The sequence below is a fragment of the Prionailurus viverrinus genome, chromosome D4 (genome assembly GCF_022837055.1).
Source record: "Prionailurus viverrinus isolate Anna chromosome D4, UM_Priviv_1.0, whole genome shotgun sequence".
Classification (NCBI taxonomy): Eukaryota; Metazoa; Chordata; class Mammalia; order Carnivora; family Felidae; genus Prionailurus; species Prionailurus viverrinus.
In genome coordinates this window covers 30273855-30290685 of record NC_062573.1, presented here as the reverse complement: position 1 = coordinate 30290685, position 16831 = coordinate 30273855, and the positions used below count along the sequence as shown (strand labels likewise).

General features: G+C 46.1%; 1 protein-coding gene across 1 annotated transcript; it reads left to right on the top strand.

The window, feature by feature from the left end:
* Positions 1–142: 142 nt before the first annotated feature.
* Positions 143–1323, top strand: SPAAR (small regulatory polypeptide of amino acid response). The gene has a single exon (XM_047829288.1). It carries the CDS (start codon positions 143–145, stop codon positions 368–370), a length of 228 nt encoding a protein of 75 aa, XP_047685244.1. The 3' UTR covers positions 371–1323.
* The last annotated feature ends 15508 nt before the right edge of the window (positions 1324–16831 follow it).

Here is a 16831-nt window from a genome sequence, read left to right as displayed (position 1 = left end):
CCGTGACCCAGGGCCTCAGACCAGCATCCACTTAGGAGACCACAAGGAGAGCGGCTGGAAGAGCAGAGTGCCTGCCACCACCGAGGGCACCCTGTTTTGAATGGGGAGCTAGGGCTCAGCCGGTCATCTGCCACGTGGGGCCATGGAAACAGCAGTGATCGGAGTGGTGGCCGTGCTGTTTGTGGTCACCGTAGCCATCACCTGCATCCTGTGCTGCTTCAGCTGTGACTCAAGGACCCAGGATCCTCAGGGGGGCCCCGGCCACAGCTTTACAGTAGCCACGTTTTGCCAGGAGGCTTCTTTCTTCACTGGGCCAGGTCACCATGCCCAACCAGTGGTGGGTGCCCGGGACTTCTGGACCTTCATGTGAGGCCTGACAGTCCCCAGGATTTGTTCTGCTGGTGGGTCAGATTCACTCGTCACCCAGCGAGCCTTCCCCGGTGTCCTACTCCTCCAATGCTGCATTCCTGTCCTTCCCTGCCTCTATTCTGCAAGCTCCCCGTCCCATCCCATCTCACTTTGCTGTGCCCTCCAGCCTGGGAGATCCGCAGCGTTGGGACCAGACGGAATTCAGCTTGGACCCCTGAGAGCTCAGCCGGACCCTTCCCACAGGATGGGGCTTAGGAGAGGCCTGAAGAGTGACTGCTGGGCAGTGTCAGATTGCACGGTGAGCCAGCTCTTCTGATTTACATGGGGGACTGAGATGTCACTGGAATTTATTGTAAACAGAGTGCTGGTTCACTCAGGTTACCCCGGGATGCCTGTGACACTGGTTCTCTTGCCACCAGAGGAAACAGCGAGCTCAAGTAGACATTTTTATGTTTCTATCTCCCTTCTGATTGAGTCGTTTTGTTACTTGCAAGTGCACATTGCAAAGAACCTGATGCCGAGAATTGTCTCCTGCCAGTTGCCTGAATCAGCCCTGAGATCCTGAAACCAAAGGGCTGCTTCCTGGGAACACAGGATTTATTTTATGATTGAAAATGTATACCCCTTCATAGACGTCTCAAGAATCAACAGAAAAGAATCAAGGTCAAGAATCAAGAGGAAAAAGAAAGTCACAGCAAGTACAAGATGTTTTCTTAACAGCAACGCCAGAAAGAAGACTTTGAAACATACTTTGAGACTTTCTTACTATATTCTTATAGGTCACTTCTACTCTCAGAGAATGTAAGTGACTTCCATCACTTAGGAATGATAGAAAAATCATGAGCTGCAAGATAATTCCAAATACGTTAAAATGTTGTGTTACATTGAGAGCATGTAACAAAGCTCTTGTTTTCATCACAAATAAAGACATGCTCAGTTTTCATTAAAAGAAAATCTGTTTTCTCTGTAGCAGGAAATGAAGGCTGTGCCAGGTTTAGAATATGGTTTGAAGGACGCAAACTTCTGGCTCTCCTGGCTCATACATCTCCATCCTGCCTTGAATGGATGCCTCTCCTAGGACCTGCTTATTGAGGAGGGAAAAACTGACCCTGACAGGGGTCTGGCCTCTACGGGTAACTAGACAGGCCATCTTGGCCTTGTGGCTGCCGCAGGAAGGGCTCTCAGAGAGAGGCTTGGGGCTGTAGAGGTGCAGAGGGGGAAGGGGCCAGGGGGAGAGGCTGGTGGAGAGGGATGGAGCAGGGGAGCACGGGGAAGGGAGAGGCACTGACTGCCCAGGAACGGGAGCTCCTGGGAAGCTTGTCTTGGTCACTCTGGACCTGAAAGCCCCCAAACAGGGTCTTCGTAGATGCACGTGGAAGGAAACCGGCTGCAAAGAGGACCCAGAGACTGAGTGAAGGGAACTGTTGCAGGTTGTGTTCTCCTCAAATGAACACGGAGACAAAGTTTGGGGTTTATAGGGATCATTATCCATGAGGGGAAGGAGGAGAGTGCAGGATTAGAGGAAAAGGTCAAATTATGAGGCAGGACCTTGATATGTGCCTCCTACCTCTGCTCAGTCTCTGAGTGCTAGCGGCCCCCCTTCCCTGTCCCCTAAGGTTCAGCCTCAGGCAGAGCAGCTCTGCAGCTGAGGCTGCCCCTGAATCCTTCCTTGAGGGGGTCCTGGGTGGTGCATCTCTAAAGAGCTCAGTAGGGGCCTGTTCTCAGAGGTTCCCAGGTATGAGAGGTGGGCAAGCATGTCTAGACACAAAGATATACCCGGGCATGGAAGCTCCAGGTGGGCAGAGACAGCAGTGCAAGGCCTGGGAAGGGAGAAAAGTAAGCCTTGGTCTCTCTCTGCCCTCCAGCAAAGTAAGCTCTGTTCCAGGTCAGGTGCCGTTCAGCTGGACCCAGGTATCAAGACCCCAGGCCCAGAGCTCTGTCCCTGTGCTCATGGTCACAACCTTGCTGGGTCAGTGGAAGGAGGGTCTGCAGGCTGGAATCACATGACTCTGAAAACAAAGCAACGGTAGGAAGCTTGACCTCACTCTGCAGGTGATGGGCATCATATCAAGCCCTGAGTTTTCCTCATTTGTTCACTTGCTAATCTACCCACCTATCTAACCACTATCCATCCATCCGTTCATCCATCTGTCCATCCACCCACCTACCCCTCCATCTACTCACTGAGTCTTCCTCCCTCACTTACTCATGCATGTGCTTATTCATTCTGTCACTTGTTCTCTTATTTAGTCAGTCATTCACTCCTCTATTCAATAAGCACTGGCTGGGCACCAACTGTGTACCAGGCCGTGCCCAGGGAACACAGGGGTCAACAAGATGTGGTCCCAGCACTTGGTGAACCCCCAATTTACTGATCTGGACAAGGCTGCAAATAACACAATCGGGTGCTCAGGGGAGGGAGAGCGGGGAGACCCAGGGAAACCTGGGAGGAGGGGCCCTTGAGCTAGACTTGCAGAAAAGAGGGCACTTCAACAAGGAGAATTTGGGAGAGGGTGTTCCAGGGGGAGCAGCACGAGTGGACATTCAGAGAGCTTGTGGCGGCAGGGAGTAGGCAGTTCGGCCGGGAGGAGGTGAGGACAGCTAGCTCCTAGAGAAGGAAGCACTTCTTGTCACACCTGACCAGCATGTTTCTGGGTAACAGAGGACAAAGGCAACAAAGAGGCAGCCTTGCTTGTCAGGCTGGGCAGGTACGGTCTTTCCTATGTGTGCTTGTGCGCACACCGCCCCCGCCCCCCCCGCCGCCCCCAGCTTTGCAATCTGCTGTTACTACAGAGGAGCATCGGGTCCTGCAGTAGGATCTAAAGAGAGAAGGGCTTTAGAGACTCTGGGCAAGCCCAGCTTCGAGTGGAGCTGGGCTCGAGGGTGTGGGAGAAGCTGTCCCAGAGATCAGGGAGTTTGAGAAGAGAAGGCAGTCAAGGCCAACCACTGTGGAGCAGGCTGATGAGGAGGAGGTAAAGAAGGGACAGCACGGTGGGAAGCACATGGGGTAGAGAAGCAGGGAGTAGGGTTACCATATTTAGCAAGTAAAAATGCAGGACATCCAGTCAATTTTAATTTCAGATAGACAAAAAAAAAATAGCATAAGTATGTCCCATGCAATATTTGGGACATACTTATACTAAAACATTATTTGTTGTTTGAGAGTTTATTTTAACTGGTGTCCTGTATTTTATCTGGCAAAGGAGAAAGTGGTTCTCAGGGAGGGTGAGTCACCTGGTTGGAAGAACTGTTTGGGGTGGGGGTGGGGCAGCTGGCAACCGTGAGCACAGAGAAGAGACCTTGGATTTTGCAACATGAGGGTTGATAGTGACCTTGGTGAGAACAGTTTGAGTGGAGTGAAGGGAGCAGCTTGCACAGTGGTGTGTGTGTGTGTGTGTGTGTGTGTGTATGTGTATGCATAAGGGCAGTTGAATCAGTGGGAACTGAGGAAGGGGAGGTCACAGTTGAAGATAATTTGAAGGGAAGAAGAGTGATATATTTCTTTATTTTTATTTTTTATTTTCTAAAATTTACATCCAAGTTAGTTAGCATATAGTGCAACAATGATCTCAGGAGTAGATTCCTTAGTGCCCCTTACCCGATTAGCCCATCGTCCCTCCCACAACCCCTCCAGTAACCCTCAGTTTGTTCTCCATATTTATGAGTCTCTTCTGTTTTGTCCCCCTCCCTGTTCTTATGTTATTTTTGTTTCCCTTCCCTTATGTTCCTCTGTTTTGTCTCTTAAAGTCCTCATATGAATGAAGTCATATGATTTTTGCCTTTCTCTGACTAATTTCACTTAGCATAATACCCTCCAGTTCCATCCATGTAGTTGCAAATGGCAAGATTTCATTCTTTTTGATTGCCAGGTAATACTCCATTGTGTATATACATATACCACATCTTCTTTATCCATTCATCCATCGATGGACATTTGGGCTCTTTCCATACTCTGGCTATTGTTGATAGTGCTGCTGTAAACATGGGGGTGCATGTGTCCCTTCGAAACAGCACACCTGGTATCTCATGGGTAAATGCCTAGTAGTGCAATTGCTGGGTCATAGGGTAGTTCTATTTTTAGCTTTTTGAGGAACCTCCATACTGTTTTCCAGACTGGCTGCACCAGCTTGCATTCCCACTAACAATGCAAAAGAGATCCTCTTTCTCTGTATCCTCACCAACATCTGTTGTTGCCCGAGTTGTTAGTGCCGACCATTCTGACAGGTATGAGGTGGTATCTCATTGTGGTTTTGATTTGTATTTATTTCCCTGATGATGAGTGATGTTGAGCATTTTTTCATGTGTCGGTTGGCCATCTGGATGTCTTCTTTGGAGAAGTGTCTCTTCATGTCTTTTGCCCATTTCTTCACTGGATTATTTGTTTTTTGGGTGTTGAGTTTGAGAAGTTCTTTATAGATTTTGGATACGAACCCTTTATCTGATATGTCATTTGCAAATATCTTCTCCCATTCTGTCAGTTGCCTTTTAGTTTTGCCGAAAGAGTGATATATTTTGACCAGAGTGGCAGCACCCTGAGGGAGAGCTGATTATTAATTTTGGGAATGGGCGGGAGGTTGAGCAGGAGCTGAGCAAGGAAGATCGGACAGGGAGACATTAACTGCACACCGGCAAGGACAAGACCCATGGAAGGAGTCCCCAGGGTGGGCCTGGGAGTGGGAGCTCAGGAAGGGGGTCAGAGGGTCCAGGGCTGGGTGGTGGGGTATGGGGATGAGATGAAGGCTGCCTGCTTTGCCTGGGGTGGGGGAGGGGAGAAGGGAGTTGAGCGAGTTGTGCCAGATGGTTTTCTCAGCGAAGCGAAGTGGGAGCATCTGCTCAAAGATGAGTATAGGGTAGCTGGGAGTAAGGACAGTGTGGCAATGATGACCCAGAAAAGGGAGGAGCAGCTCCTACAGTCCTCCATGCGTGTGGAGCACGTGGGTGCAACAGTGTGTGGGGGGGATGTGACGTGAGGCAGAGTATGTGTGTGGTGTGTGAACGTGTGCCATGTGGCATGGGTGTGTACGTGTGTGAGGTGCATGTTGTGTGTGTGTGTGTGTTGTATACTGGCCCAGGTGCCCCCCCTCTTCTGCCCAGCGCCTAAGAAGAGGGCAGGAAACATCTGTCTCCCAGGGGAGGGGTGGCTGCGCGGGGACAGTCACAGGCTGGCACTAGAATGCTAGCAAAGCAGGGGTGTTTATCTGGTGTCAGCAAGGGAAGGGGCTGCTTACACTCACCCGGGAAATCTGAGGCAGAGCCTCACGTGAACCCAGTTTCCAAATCCAGTGTCTCTGCAGTCCTCCTCCTCCTCCTCCTCCTAGTTCCTCTGCATTGGACTTGGCTGTGCCCGAGGCACTCTGCTTTCCGTCAGCTCCTCAGTGCTCACAGCTGCCCCATCACCTCCTTTTTGTACTTGAGGATCCTGAGCTGCCCACTGGGAGGCACTTGGAACCAATGCCTTCCAGCAGTGCTGGGCGGGAACCCTCGGGAGTAAAGCCCAAGTCCTTTCCCTCCACAAATGGGGTCTGCCTCCAGCCGACTCACAGCAGACCCATTTCATATATTCCGAATGAAGGGGAGGTCAGGGCACCTGGGGATCTGATTTGCCCAGGGTTTCCCTGGACAGAAGCCTTACACGTGGATTTCCCTGGATCTCTGACTTCGGAGAAGAAAGGGGGCCTTTGCCTGACACAGTTTTAATAAGCAGCCTCTGGGGCCTCACCCTGATGAACCTCTGTGGAGGCCTGGACTTCCGGGCTAACGGACCTCCGCCAGGAGCCAGCCCACCACAGCCTCCCTCCCTGAGGCCTCACACCTGCAGAGGGCCGGGACTGTGCCTCTCCACACACACCTTCCCCTCACCTTCTGGAGCTCCTCTCCCAGCTCCACCCAAGGGCAAAGGGCAGGGAAAACCCAGCTCATTCCACCCCTCCCCTCCTAGCCCTGCCCTCCCCACCCCCCACACTGGCCCAGACTCCGTTTCTGGGTTGTGCAGCAGAGGTGAGGATTCTGTCCTGTTTTGTCTAGAGGATGTCTGCAAGTGAGCAGGAAGTTCCTCTGAACCCAGCTATCCGGAGGGGCTCACCCCTGCCCTGCTTTTTCTGCACATTCTTGGCCCTGCAACCAGGGGGGTGTTTCTCTCTGGGACAGGCTGGATTCTGGAGTTAGTAGGCCATGAAATAACATGTTTTCCGGAAAAGTACCTTCCTTAGAGGAAACCACTTGTTCCAAGGAATAGAAAAGGGTCATTGTGCCTTGCCAGGTCCCCTCTCTCCCTAGGACATGACACTTGAAAAAAAAATCAGACACAACTAGACGCACCTACACACAGATGTGTTTGTCTGGTTCATTTGTAATAGTGAAAAGTTAGAAGCAGCCTATTCGGGAGAGGGCTGATCCAGCAAATCCTAGCACAGCCTTAACATGGAACACAGGCTCGAAAACAATAAGGTACATTCAAACTCATTAACATGAAAGGACATTTGTCATGTATCAGTGAGTAAGAAATGGAGTAAATTAGAGAACTACACATGTGCCGTGTGTAAAATTGTGTTTTTGAGAAAATATACTTGGCTGCATCATGGAGGAGCGGGACACGCCCAGGTGTTGACTAGTGATTGTCTCTGGGGGAGGGGGACCGTTTGTAGGGTTTCAAATGTTTTCCCTTTTTGTTTATCTGTGTTTCCTGCAATGAATGGTTTGCTTTTGAATAAGAGAAACAAGAACCAAAGAAAAAGGAATAAAATTTATTTTTTTAAATGTTTATTTTTTAGAGAGAGAGACAGAGCATAAGTGGGGGGGGGGACACACAAAGAGAGAGAGGGAAACAGAATCCGAAGCAGACCCCAGGCTCTCAGCCATCAGCACAGAGCCCGACATGGGGCTCACACCCACAAACTGTGAGATCATGACCTGAGCTGAATCGGACACTTAACCGACTGAGCCACCCAAGAGCCCCTAAAATTTATTTTTTCAATTATAATATAAACCAACTCCAATCTGAGTGGAGATCCAAAACCATAGTCAAACACAGACATAGCAATAGTAACAAATTCTTAGGACAGACACACAGACAGGGATAGACACACACACACCTCTTCTGCCTCATTCGCATGGGTAGGGTGGGCAAGCCTGGGGAGTAGGGGCATGGTTGTTAAGTTTCCAGAAAATGCCGGGATCTGGGTGTGAAGGTCACTGTCAGAAGTTCTGGGCCCGAGGGGTGTGTTTGGGTGGTGCAGTTTGTACAGGGGGTGTCCGGGGACTCGGCTTAGCCTACAGGAGAGGCCTGGCTGTCCACACATGCATCCTATGTCGGGAGACAGCATGTGGATCCTGGTCTTCGGCCGCAGAAACTGCCAAGACAACTAGTTCCCCCTCCCCCAGTGGTAGAGGAGATGACAGGGCCCTCGGCTAGGAGAGGCTTCCTTACCACCACTTAGGACTTCCAGGCCAAAGCCTTTCTGGCTGCCCAAAATCCCCACTTAGGTGGTGCATCATATAAAAAGGCCTCCTATCCCCAAGAATGTCTGAGATGCAGGCTCAGCAGCAGAGCCTCTGAGCCCCACCCTCCCTGGGACCTTTCCTCCTCCCCATGGTTGCTGCCTCTTTGTTGCCTTTGTCCTCTGTTACCCAGAAACATGCTGGTCAGGTGTGACAAGAAGTGCTTCCTTCTCTAGGAGCTAGCTGTCCTCACCTCCTCCCGGCCGAACTGCCTACTCCCTGCCGCCACAAGCTCTCTGAATGTCCACTCGTGCTGCTCCCCCTGGAACACCCTCTCCCAAATTCTCCTTGTTGAAGTGCCCTCTTTTCTGCAAGTCTAGCTCAAGGGCCCCTCCTCCCAGGTTTCCCTGGGTCTCCCCGCTCTCCCTCCCCTGAGCACCCGATTGTGTTATTTGCAGCCTTGTCCAGATCAGTAAATTGGGGGTTCACCAAGTGCTGGGACCACATCTTGTTGACCCCCGTGTTCCCTGGGCAGGGGCTGGCACGTGGTCATCTGCAAGAGTAATTCCCCTTTGGGTATAATATGACATATTCACAGGTTTCGGGGATTAGGACGTGGACATTTTTGGGAGACCATTTTTATACCTACCACGGATACCAAGAGCCCGAAGGTGAGAACAGAGCCCACACAGGAGCCTTGTAAGGAGTTTAGATGTATGAGTTTAGATGAGAAAGATCCCTCTGGGGCCCAGGTGGGCAGTGGTGGGGTTAAGGACAGGGAGACCAGGCAGAGGACATTACAGGGGTAAAGCCTGTGCTTTTGACTTCATATGCTTCTGCATTGTTGGAATTTATTTGAACGAGTGTTGCTTTTTATTACATGTAAAAATATTTTTTTAAAGATGGTGCAAAGGTTAAGAAAAGCAAACTTAGCTGCTACTGTTCAGAAAATAGCTGTTATTTCCAAAAAGAGCTCTCTCCGGGCTGAGGAATGCTGGAACTCCACTTAGCAGGAACATTCCGGACGCAGACGAACAAAACTGATTCCTGTTTCTGTGTGAGCTCAGCTAGGGAATGAGGAGCATGAATCCTCACGGAAATGTGGTCATCCAAGACCTCCTGGCCTTTAACAGATGTAACAGTTCCGAAGATCTGAAGTTCAGAGTGGGGACCTGACACATTCCTCTACATTTTGTGGCAGTGCCAGACTGAAATGCAACTTTCTGGCCCCCATTTCAGTGAACTTTGAACTTGCACACAATTCACACTCCCCTTTTTATAATCCATGACTTTCACGTGAGGAATGTGATTTTCTGTGTTCTACTGCCTGATCCTAACTAGGTGTAGAATGATTCTACTTTAAACCCAAGGTCTTGTTTCCATCTTGACGCTCTAGCTCTTAAAAGGGACAGGCACCGGCAGACAGTCCAGAAAAGCGGCCAGGATGTATGGAGTCTGGGGTTTCAGTCCTTGCTCTCTCCCTCGGGCTCACATTAGAAAGGTTGTATCAGGTGTGTGGATGGCCTCTCTGTGTCCGGCTCCTAACCCTCTACAAGCTGTCCCAGGTTTGCAAAGCTCTCCTGCAGCATTGTCTCAAGTGTCTCCCACAACACAGGAGAACAGCATGAGCTGCAATGAACTTGCAATTTACAAGTGAGGAAACCAAGACAGAAACCTATGAGATCCGCCCCAAGTCACTCAGCAATTCGGTTGCAATGTACAGGACAGAATTGCATCTCCTTATTCTGTCTCCTTCAGCCAGAGCTTCCTTTTATATCTGTTGTATTTTCTGTTTCCAAGGTAGACTTGTTTGATGATAAAGATGGGCTGCTTGACAAAGTTTGAAAATCAGTGATCCAGAGTAATGTTTCCAAATTTCCAACTGATGCTAATATTCAGTAGCCAAGATTAACAAATTGCAATTTCCAGGAATTCTCAAGATTTCTGAAATCATAAATCATTCCACATTTTTCATAATACTTATCTACATGCTTTTAAATGAGTGACCATAATAATAAACCGTGAATAATTTTCTGATAGTATGATGCTGAAAGTTCCAGAAGTTTTCAGTGAATAACACGATTTTATATTATTATCATGAACCAATATACTGTGACAAGATTATTTTAATAACATGTAAAACAGATCTCTACCTGATACAGACACTGGGTATATAGAAAGTGATAAAAGGAAGGGAATGGTAACAACACAAAATCAATGCCAAATAAAATCACTTGAAAATGGAAAGAGAACACCACAAATATTTGATATTTAAAAGTTATCATTTACAAAATGAACTTTAATTTTTTTTTTCAACGTTTATTTATTTTTGGGACAGAGAGAGACAGAGCATGAACGGGGGAGGGGCAGAGAGAGAGGGAGACACAGAATCGGAAACAGGCTCCAGGCTCTGAGCCATCAGCCCAGAGCCCGACGCGGGGCTCGAACTCACAGACCGCGAGATCGTGACCTGGCTGAAGTCGGACGCTTAACCGACTGCACCACCCAGGCGCCCCTACAAAATGAACTTTAAAAACACAAAGCATAAATTGTTCCACCTGATAGTCTTGATATTTGCTTTGAGACAAGTGTTCCAGATGTAGAAAATTTTCTTTCATTTTGCCTTAATGTTGGTTGAATTAAGACTGTGTCCCAAATGTCTTCGAGTTTAGGGTACATGTTGTTTCAGAGAAGTTTATTTCCTTTTTTAATGATAAACCATGTTTCTCTGCTTGCCTTAGTCTTGATTTTGCTGTTGAAGTCAATATTGCTGTTGCCCATTCAGACTCTCGAGTAGTTTCTGATTTCCTGTTGGAGTGTTTGACAACAGCAATCACGTCGTATTCTTTTTGCCTCTCTCCTGTTGAGTATTAACAAATAACTGTAGCATAGTGAATACTGAAACACTTGGAAATGCCAGCCATCATTATTGGGAAAAATTACATTAACATTCAAACCCACTAGGAAGATTAATAACATTATGTAAAAATTGCTTATTGAAATTGCCAATAGAAGGACTTATTTGGCCTCAAAATTTGTTATTTTTTCTAACACCACTCATAGGACTCCTATAAGTATCTGATGTGTATAAAGTTACTAATATTTTATTTGTAAAAATGACTTACTGTTAGCAGCAGACCAGTCCACAAACACACACTTGGAATTAGTATATGCTGGTAAACCAACTCTCTGGGGGCAAAATAAAAGCCCTGATATATAGCACTTGCCAGTGTCTGAGGGGAGGTATAAATACTCCCACCATGGTCAATTTCAAGCTACCAATGTGATGTCACTGAGCGTTGGAAAGAGATGCACACAACCGGCCCTCTGGAGCCTGTGCAAACCGGCTCCCTTACACCGCTGCTTATGACGTGGCAACAGCTGCAGTCAAGTCCTGTGATTCTTCCGCTCAGGAACTGTCTACCTTAATTCTCCAATGCATGCTTCAGTGTTTTCTACGCTTGCTTCTGATTTGACATCAGTGGATTCATTTGTGTGAGTGTGTGTGTGTGTATGTGTGTGTGTGTGTTTAAGCAGGCTTCATGCCCATTAGGGAACCCAATGTAGGGCTTGAACTCACAACCCTGAGATCAAGACCTGAGCTGAGATCAAGCGATGCTTAACTGACTGAGCCACCCAGGCGCCACGATATCAGTGGATTCCTTTGAACTAGTGACATCTCTATGTTGATCATTAAGGTTTTTTGGTTGTTGTTTTGGTTTGTTTTTTTGTTTTTCTATCCTAAAAATTTTTTAGTTTTATTTTTTCAGAGTAAAATATAAACACAACAACCAGTCCTTGAATTGATAAAGTAAATCTTTTTTAAAACTTGAAGAATAGTTGAGATTTATAATTATTATAAGTTTATTTATTTATTTTGAGAGAGAGAGAGAGCAGGGGAGGGGCAGAGAGAGAGGGAGAGAGAGAATCCCAGGCAGGTTCCGCGCTGTCAGCACAAAGCCTGATGCAGGCCTCAAACTCACGAACCGTGAGATCATGACCTGAGCCAAAATCAAGAGTTGGACACTTAACCAATTGAGCCACCCAGGTGCCCCTAGTTGACATTTATTTTGTTAGTTTCAGGTGTATAACATAGTGATTCAACAATGATCTATATTACAGAATGCTCACCACAGTAAGTTATTACACAGTTATTACACCACGCAGTTATTACAATATTATTGACTCTATTCCCTATGCTGTACTTTTCATCCCCATGACTTAACTCATTTTATAACTGGGAGTTTGTACCTCTTAATCCCCTTCCCCTGGTTTGCCCCTCCCCCACTCTATCGTTAAGTTTTAATTCTCATGGGAGAAAACTTTTCCCAGTTTTTCTAGATTTCTCAACTTATTTTAATGAGGATTTGGCTTCGGAAAAACATAACATTTCTGAGAAATGCTGGGAAGGAATTCTTGCACAGAAATGCTAATCGAGAAGATCTGAGTTAAAAAACCCATTTGCTTGAATGATCATGATTCCACTGGATACATATTTTTTTGGTCCCAATTTTGCCCACAGGTCATTAATCTTATTTTAGGGGATTTTAATTGTGGGATCCTATTCAATTTGGTGTCAAGTTTAGTGCTTTTGCAGAGAGGCTGACCACCAGGGTTGGGTCGTTCATTAATCATTGGACCTTGTTGTGTCTGATCTCGGGCACATGTGGCGCAAGCTGGTTGTCAGCAGTTAGTTGTCCCCCAGTCTCAGTTTCCCCTTCTTCCTTTTTTTTTGAAAATTTTATTTTGAGGGAAAGAGTGAGGGAGGGGCAGTGAGAGAGGGAGAGAGTCCTAAACAGACTCTATGCTGTCAGCACAGAGCCCCACATGGGGCTCGAACTCAACGAACTGTGAGATTATGACCTGAGCCGAAACCAAGAGGCAGCTGCTTAACCGACTGAGCTAGCGGGGCGTCCCTCTGCCTTCTTCCTTATTATTAGAAAAGGGACCGCAACAACATGGCGTCCATTGGATCTAGGAATGACCAGTGGAAGTGGTGTGCAACTTCTGGGGAATGTCCTGAAGTAGAGAAGGAGTACTGTTCTTTGCCTTTCTGCCTTCCATCTGGCCAGAATGTGGATGTAATGACTGGAGAAAGTCACATTGGACAGTAAAGTGACCTTGAAATGGAAGCCCCGCATGGTGGAACAACAAGGTAGAAGGAGCCTAAGTTTCTGGTATTGTGGGGGCACCATACCTTGCCTACTTCCAGACTTGTACACCAGAGGGAAATAAACCATCTTATCTAAACCGCTGTTGATAATGAGGTTTCTATCACTCTCAGCTGGAACAAATGAAACAGCATACTAACCCACTTTTTTTCTTCCTATTGAAAGCACAGCCCACTAGTAAGAGGCTAAGAAAGGTCAGTAATGGAGTAAGACCAATGAAAGACCTCAGCATTATTCAGAGACTCAGGAGGCGTCTGGGAGGATGTTTTACCTAAAGGTATGGATGATATAATTTGTAATATAGGAGGCTGTGGCTCCCTGGGTGCTTGCTGAGGGGTTGCCAAGAAGATAGACACGTAAGTAAACTTCTGTGCTGCTCTGAGCTGGTTAGCCTGGGAAAAGAAGTTTTCAGACTTCTGATTCTTCTTCACAGGATCTATTCACAAATGTCTGATCTTAACTTTGTAGCAACCAGAGCCCTGGAAGGCATAGAATGTACTTTATTGACAGCCGGCTGGGAGTGTTAAGTACCAGCTGAAGACCTAGGGGGTTCAACCCGGGGAAAAGATTAGGGGAGGTGGATGGTGGGGATCTGAGAGCCACTTTCACACATCAGAATAAAAAAGAGATTAGGCATCTTCTTGGAGACTCCCAGTCCCAAACCAGGACCCGTGGTGGAGGGTGCAAATTCTGCCCTAAGTTACAGGGAAGCCTTTCTCCCAGGGCTGGAAAGAGGTGGACGAGGGGAGTGCCTCTCCTCGGTTGTGGGTATTAAAGCAGAGGTTGTTGCAGAAAGGATTCGTTAACTGAGCAGAGCTCCTGAATTCCAGTCTCCACATTGGTGCCTGTCCATAAAGCTTTCCAGGTCTGAGGAAAGGAAACAGGGTGGTGCATTTTTTATAAAGCTAAATATTTGCAACTTGAAGTACACTTCCTTTATTCTGAGATTATGTTCTTTATTAGTTTTGTTTTTATTATTCTGAGATCGTGTTCTATTTTGGGGGTGCTAAAATGTTTTTTTGTTGTTAGATAGCAGGCGGTATTTGTTGTTATTTAACATCCTAAATCAACAAAATCAAATATTGACTCCATGTAAGTCTCCATCAAAAAAAAAAAAAAAGATTTGCATGACTGTGAAATCTGGAAATCTGGTAACCACCAGCAAGATGGACCATACGACCCTCAGATGGTCTTGGAGTTGACCTTTCAAGGAACTGTAGTTTATATGAGTGGCCACTAGATGACACCCTTGTCTATTTCCAGCAATTACATAATTTCATCATGCGCATAGAGAAATAAGAAATGGTATCCACTTGCCTTAAAATAGATAAAGTATTCATTTTCCCACACGTCACTACTTTGGATAAACACTAATTTTTTATTAGCATTTGAAAACAAAACTAATTTTCAAGGTTCTGTTCTTAAAATTGAAATGATTACTTTCCTAAATGCTCTCTTTAACTCTCCAGTGTTGTCAGAAATTTGGTCCACTTAAAACAAACTCTTTCTCTCAGTCAAGAGCCTTTTGTGAGCATCTCAACTACTGATGTCTTTATTCATGTGAGCAGGGACTACGTCATGTCCCCTAGAGCACACTAGATGTGCTGGACACATCTAGCACGATGCCACAGAAATATGATGCTAATAATCTCAGTTTGTCTAGTGGTTTACATTTTCCAATGCTCTTACAGTTTCCTCCCTCTCAGTGGGAATTCAAGTTCCAGAGAATGACCTTTTTTTGTTTTTTTGGCTTCTGCATTTCTCTCTCTCTCTTTTAAAATTTATATTCAAGTTGGTTAATATGTAGTGTAGTCTTGGCTTCAGGAATAGAACTCAGTTATTCAAGAGAATGACCTTTTCTTTGTCCTTCTAGTGACTCTAATGCACATTCTTCATAGTGAAAACTTTGTACCTCATTCATTAATTCAACAAATATTTATTTGAGCATGTTAGTTACTATAGCAATAAACACAGCAGATGAAGTCCATTCCCCCACGGAGTGGACATTCCAGTGGGAGATAGTCAATAAACAAACAAATGAAGAGATTGTTTGTCAGGTGGTAAAGAGTGCTATGGGGAAGAATAAAAGCTTAGGGGGACGGGAGGGTGTCCATCTTAGGTATGTAAAGAGGGGGCCTTTACGCAAAGACCTGAGTGATGTGAAGGACAACACAGTGTGATGATCTGGACAAAGAACATGCCAAGCCTTGTAACAGAATGGAACTGGGAAGTTTGACATCAAGAAAGGAGCTCAGAAGGATGTCGGCTGGAGGGGAGGCTGAAGAGGTAGACAGGACATAGACTGTGTGGGAATTGAGATTTTATTCCCAAATGTGACAAGGGGCCATTAGAGGGTTTTGAGCTGGGAAGAAGCATGCTTTGAAATGTGAAGAATGGCCTGCAGGGAAGCATGTGCACCAACTGAATCGGCTCCATTTGAATATATTTTGAAGGAGGCAAATATAACTCCCTGCTGCATTGGATGTAGAGGGCGGGGGAAGAGTCAATGAGGATGGTCCATAGGTTCTTGGGCTGAGTAACTAGGTAGGTGGTGGTGCCCTCATTTACTTAGATGGGGAAAAATGGGAATGGAACAAATTGGAAGAAGGGCACTGAGAAACTGAGAGGTACATTTTGGACTTACTAGATTTGAGGATTTATTATACATCTAAATACAGACGTCAAATAGGCAGGTGGTTATTCAAGTCTGGACTTTGGAGGATGGGTCGGGGCTGGCAAAGTGGCTGTGAGATCCATTCTTGTGGACCTCTGCTATCTGGGCAGCTTAGATACAACAGGGTCTTTTTAATTTGCTCCATTGACACTTAGAAATTTGGCATGATCAGGGTGCCTGGGCGGCTCAGTCGGTTGAGAATGTGACTCTTGATTTTGGCTCAGGTCATGATCTTGCAGGGGGATTGAGCCCTGTATTGGGCTCTGTGCTGATAGTGTGGAGCCTGCTTGGGATCCTCTCTCTCCCTTTCTCTCTGCCCCTCTCCCCCTCAAAATAAATATATAAACTTAAAAAATTAACAACAAAAAAAGAAATTTGGCATGATCTCATAATATCTTCACTGCATTTCAACTGGAATATTTAGTAAATTCTACATTTATCAAAGCTGTCAGACATAAGACCAATATGTTTCAAAACATACAAAGCATAGGGGTGCCTGGGTGGCTCAGTCGGTTGTGTCTGACATCGGCTCAGGTCATGATCTCGTGGTTCGTGAGTTACAGCCCTGTGTTGGGTTCCATGGTGACAGCTCAGAGCCTGGAGACTGCGTCAGATTCTGTGTCTTTCTTTCTCTCTGCCCCTCCCCTGCTCATGCTCCCTCTCTCTCTCTCTCTCTCGCTCTCTCTCAAAAATAAACATTAAAAAATATTTTTACAAAGCATACAAATTTACAATTTTCTACACTTGATCTTAGCCAAAAGGCCGAGAAATGATTAAAGATTACAATTTTCTATTAAATTGACTTAACTAAGTTATAATTTAAAAGTTGCTTTGCTTCTGAATGATAGTTGTATCAACCTGAGAGAGCTTTCCTTGAGCTGCTGGTGAGACCAGCATGGTCCAGACAGAAGCAATCCCCTTCTAGGACTTAGTCTTAAGGAAATAATCAAAGAAGTAGATCAAGTTTTCTGAACAAAGATGTACATCTCATCATTATTTACAAGAAAAATATTGGAAAAATAATTGTTCATCAGTAAATGGCATATTCAATAACTGTGGCATATCATAAAATGGAAAATTATACACACTAAAGAGATGTCAACAAAGAGTTTTTGGTAACATGGTAGGGATGGTTATGCTATAAAATTAAATGAGTCACAAGCTATAAATGTACACATAC

What these genes read in the sequence shown, in the direction of transcription:
- SPAAR (XM_047829288.1), top strand. Translation starts at nt 143, where the DNA reads ATGGAAACAGCAGTGATCGGAGTGGTGGCCGTGCTGTTTGTGGTCACC.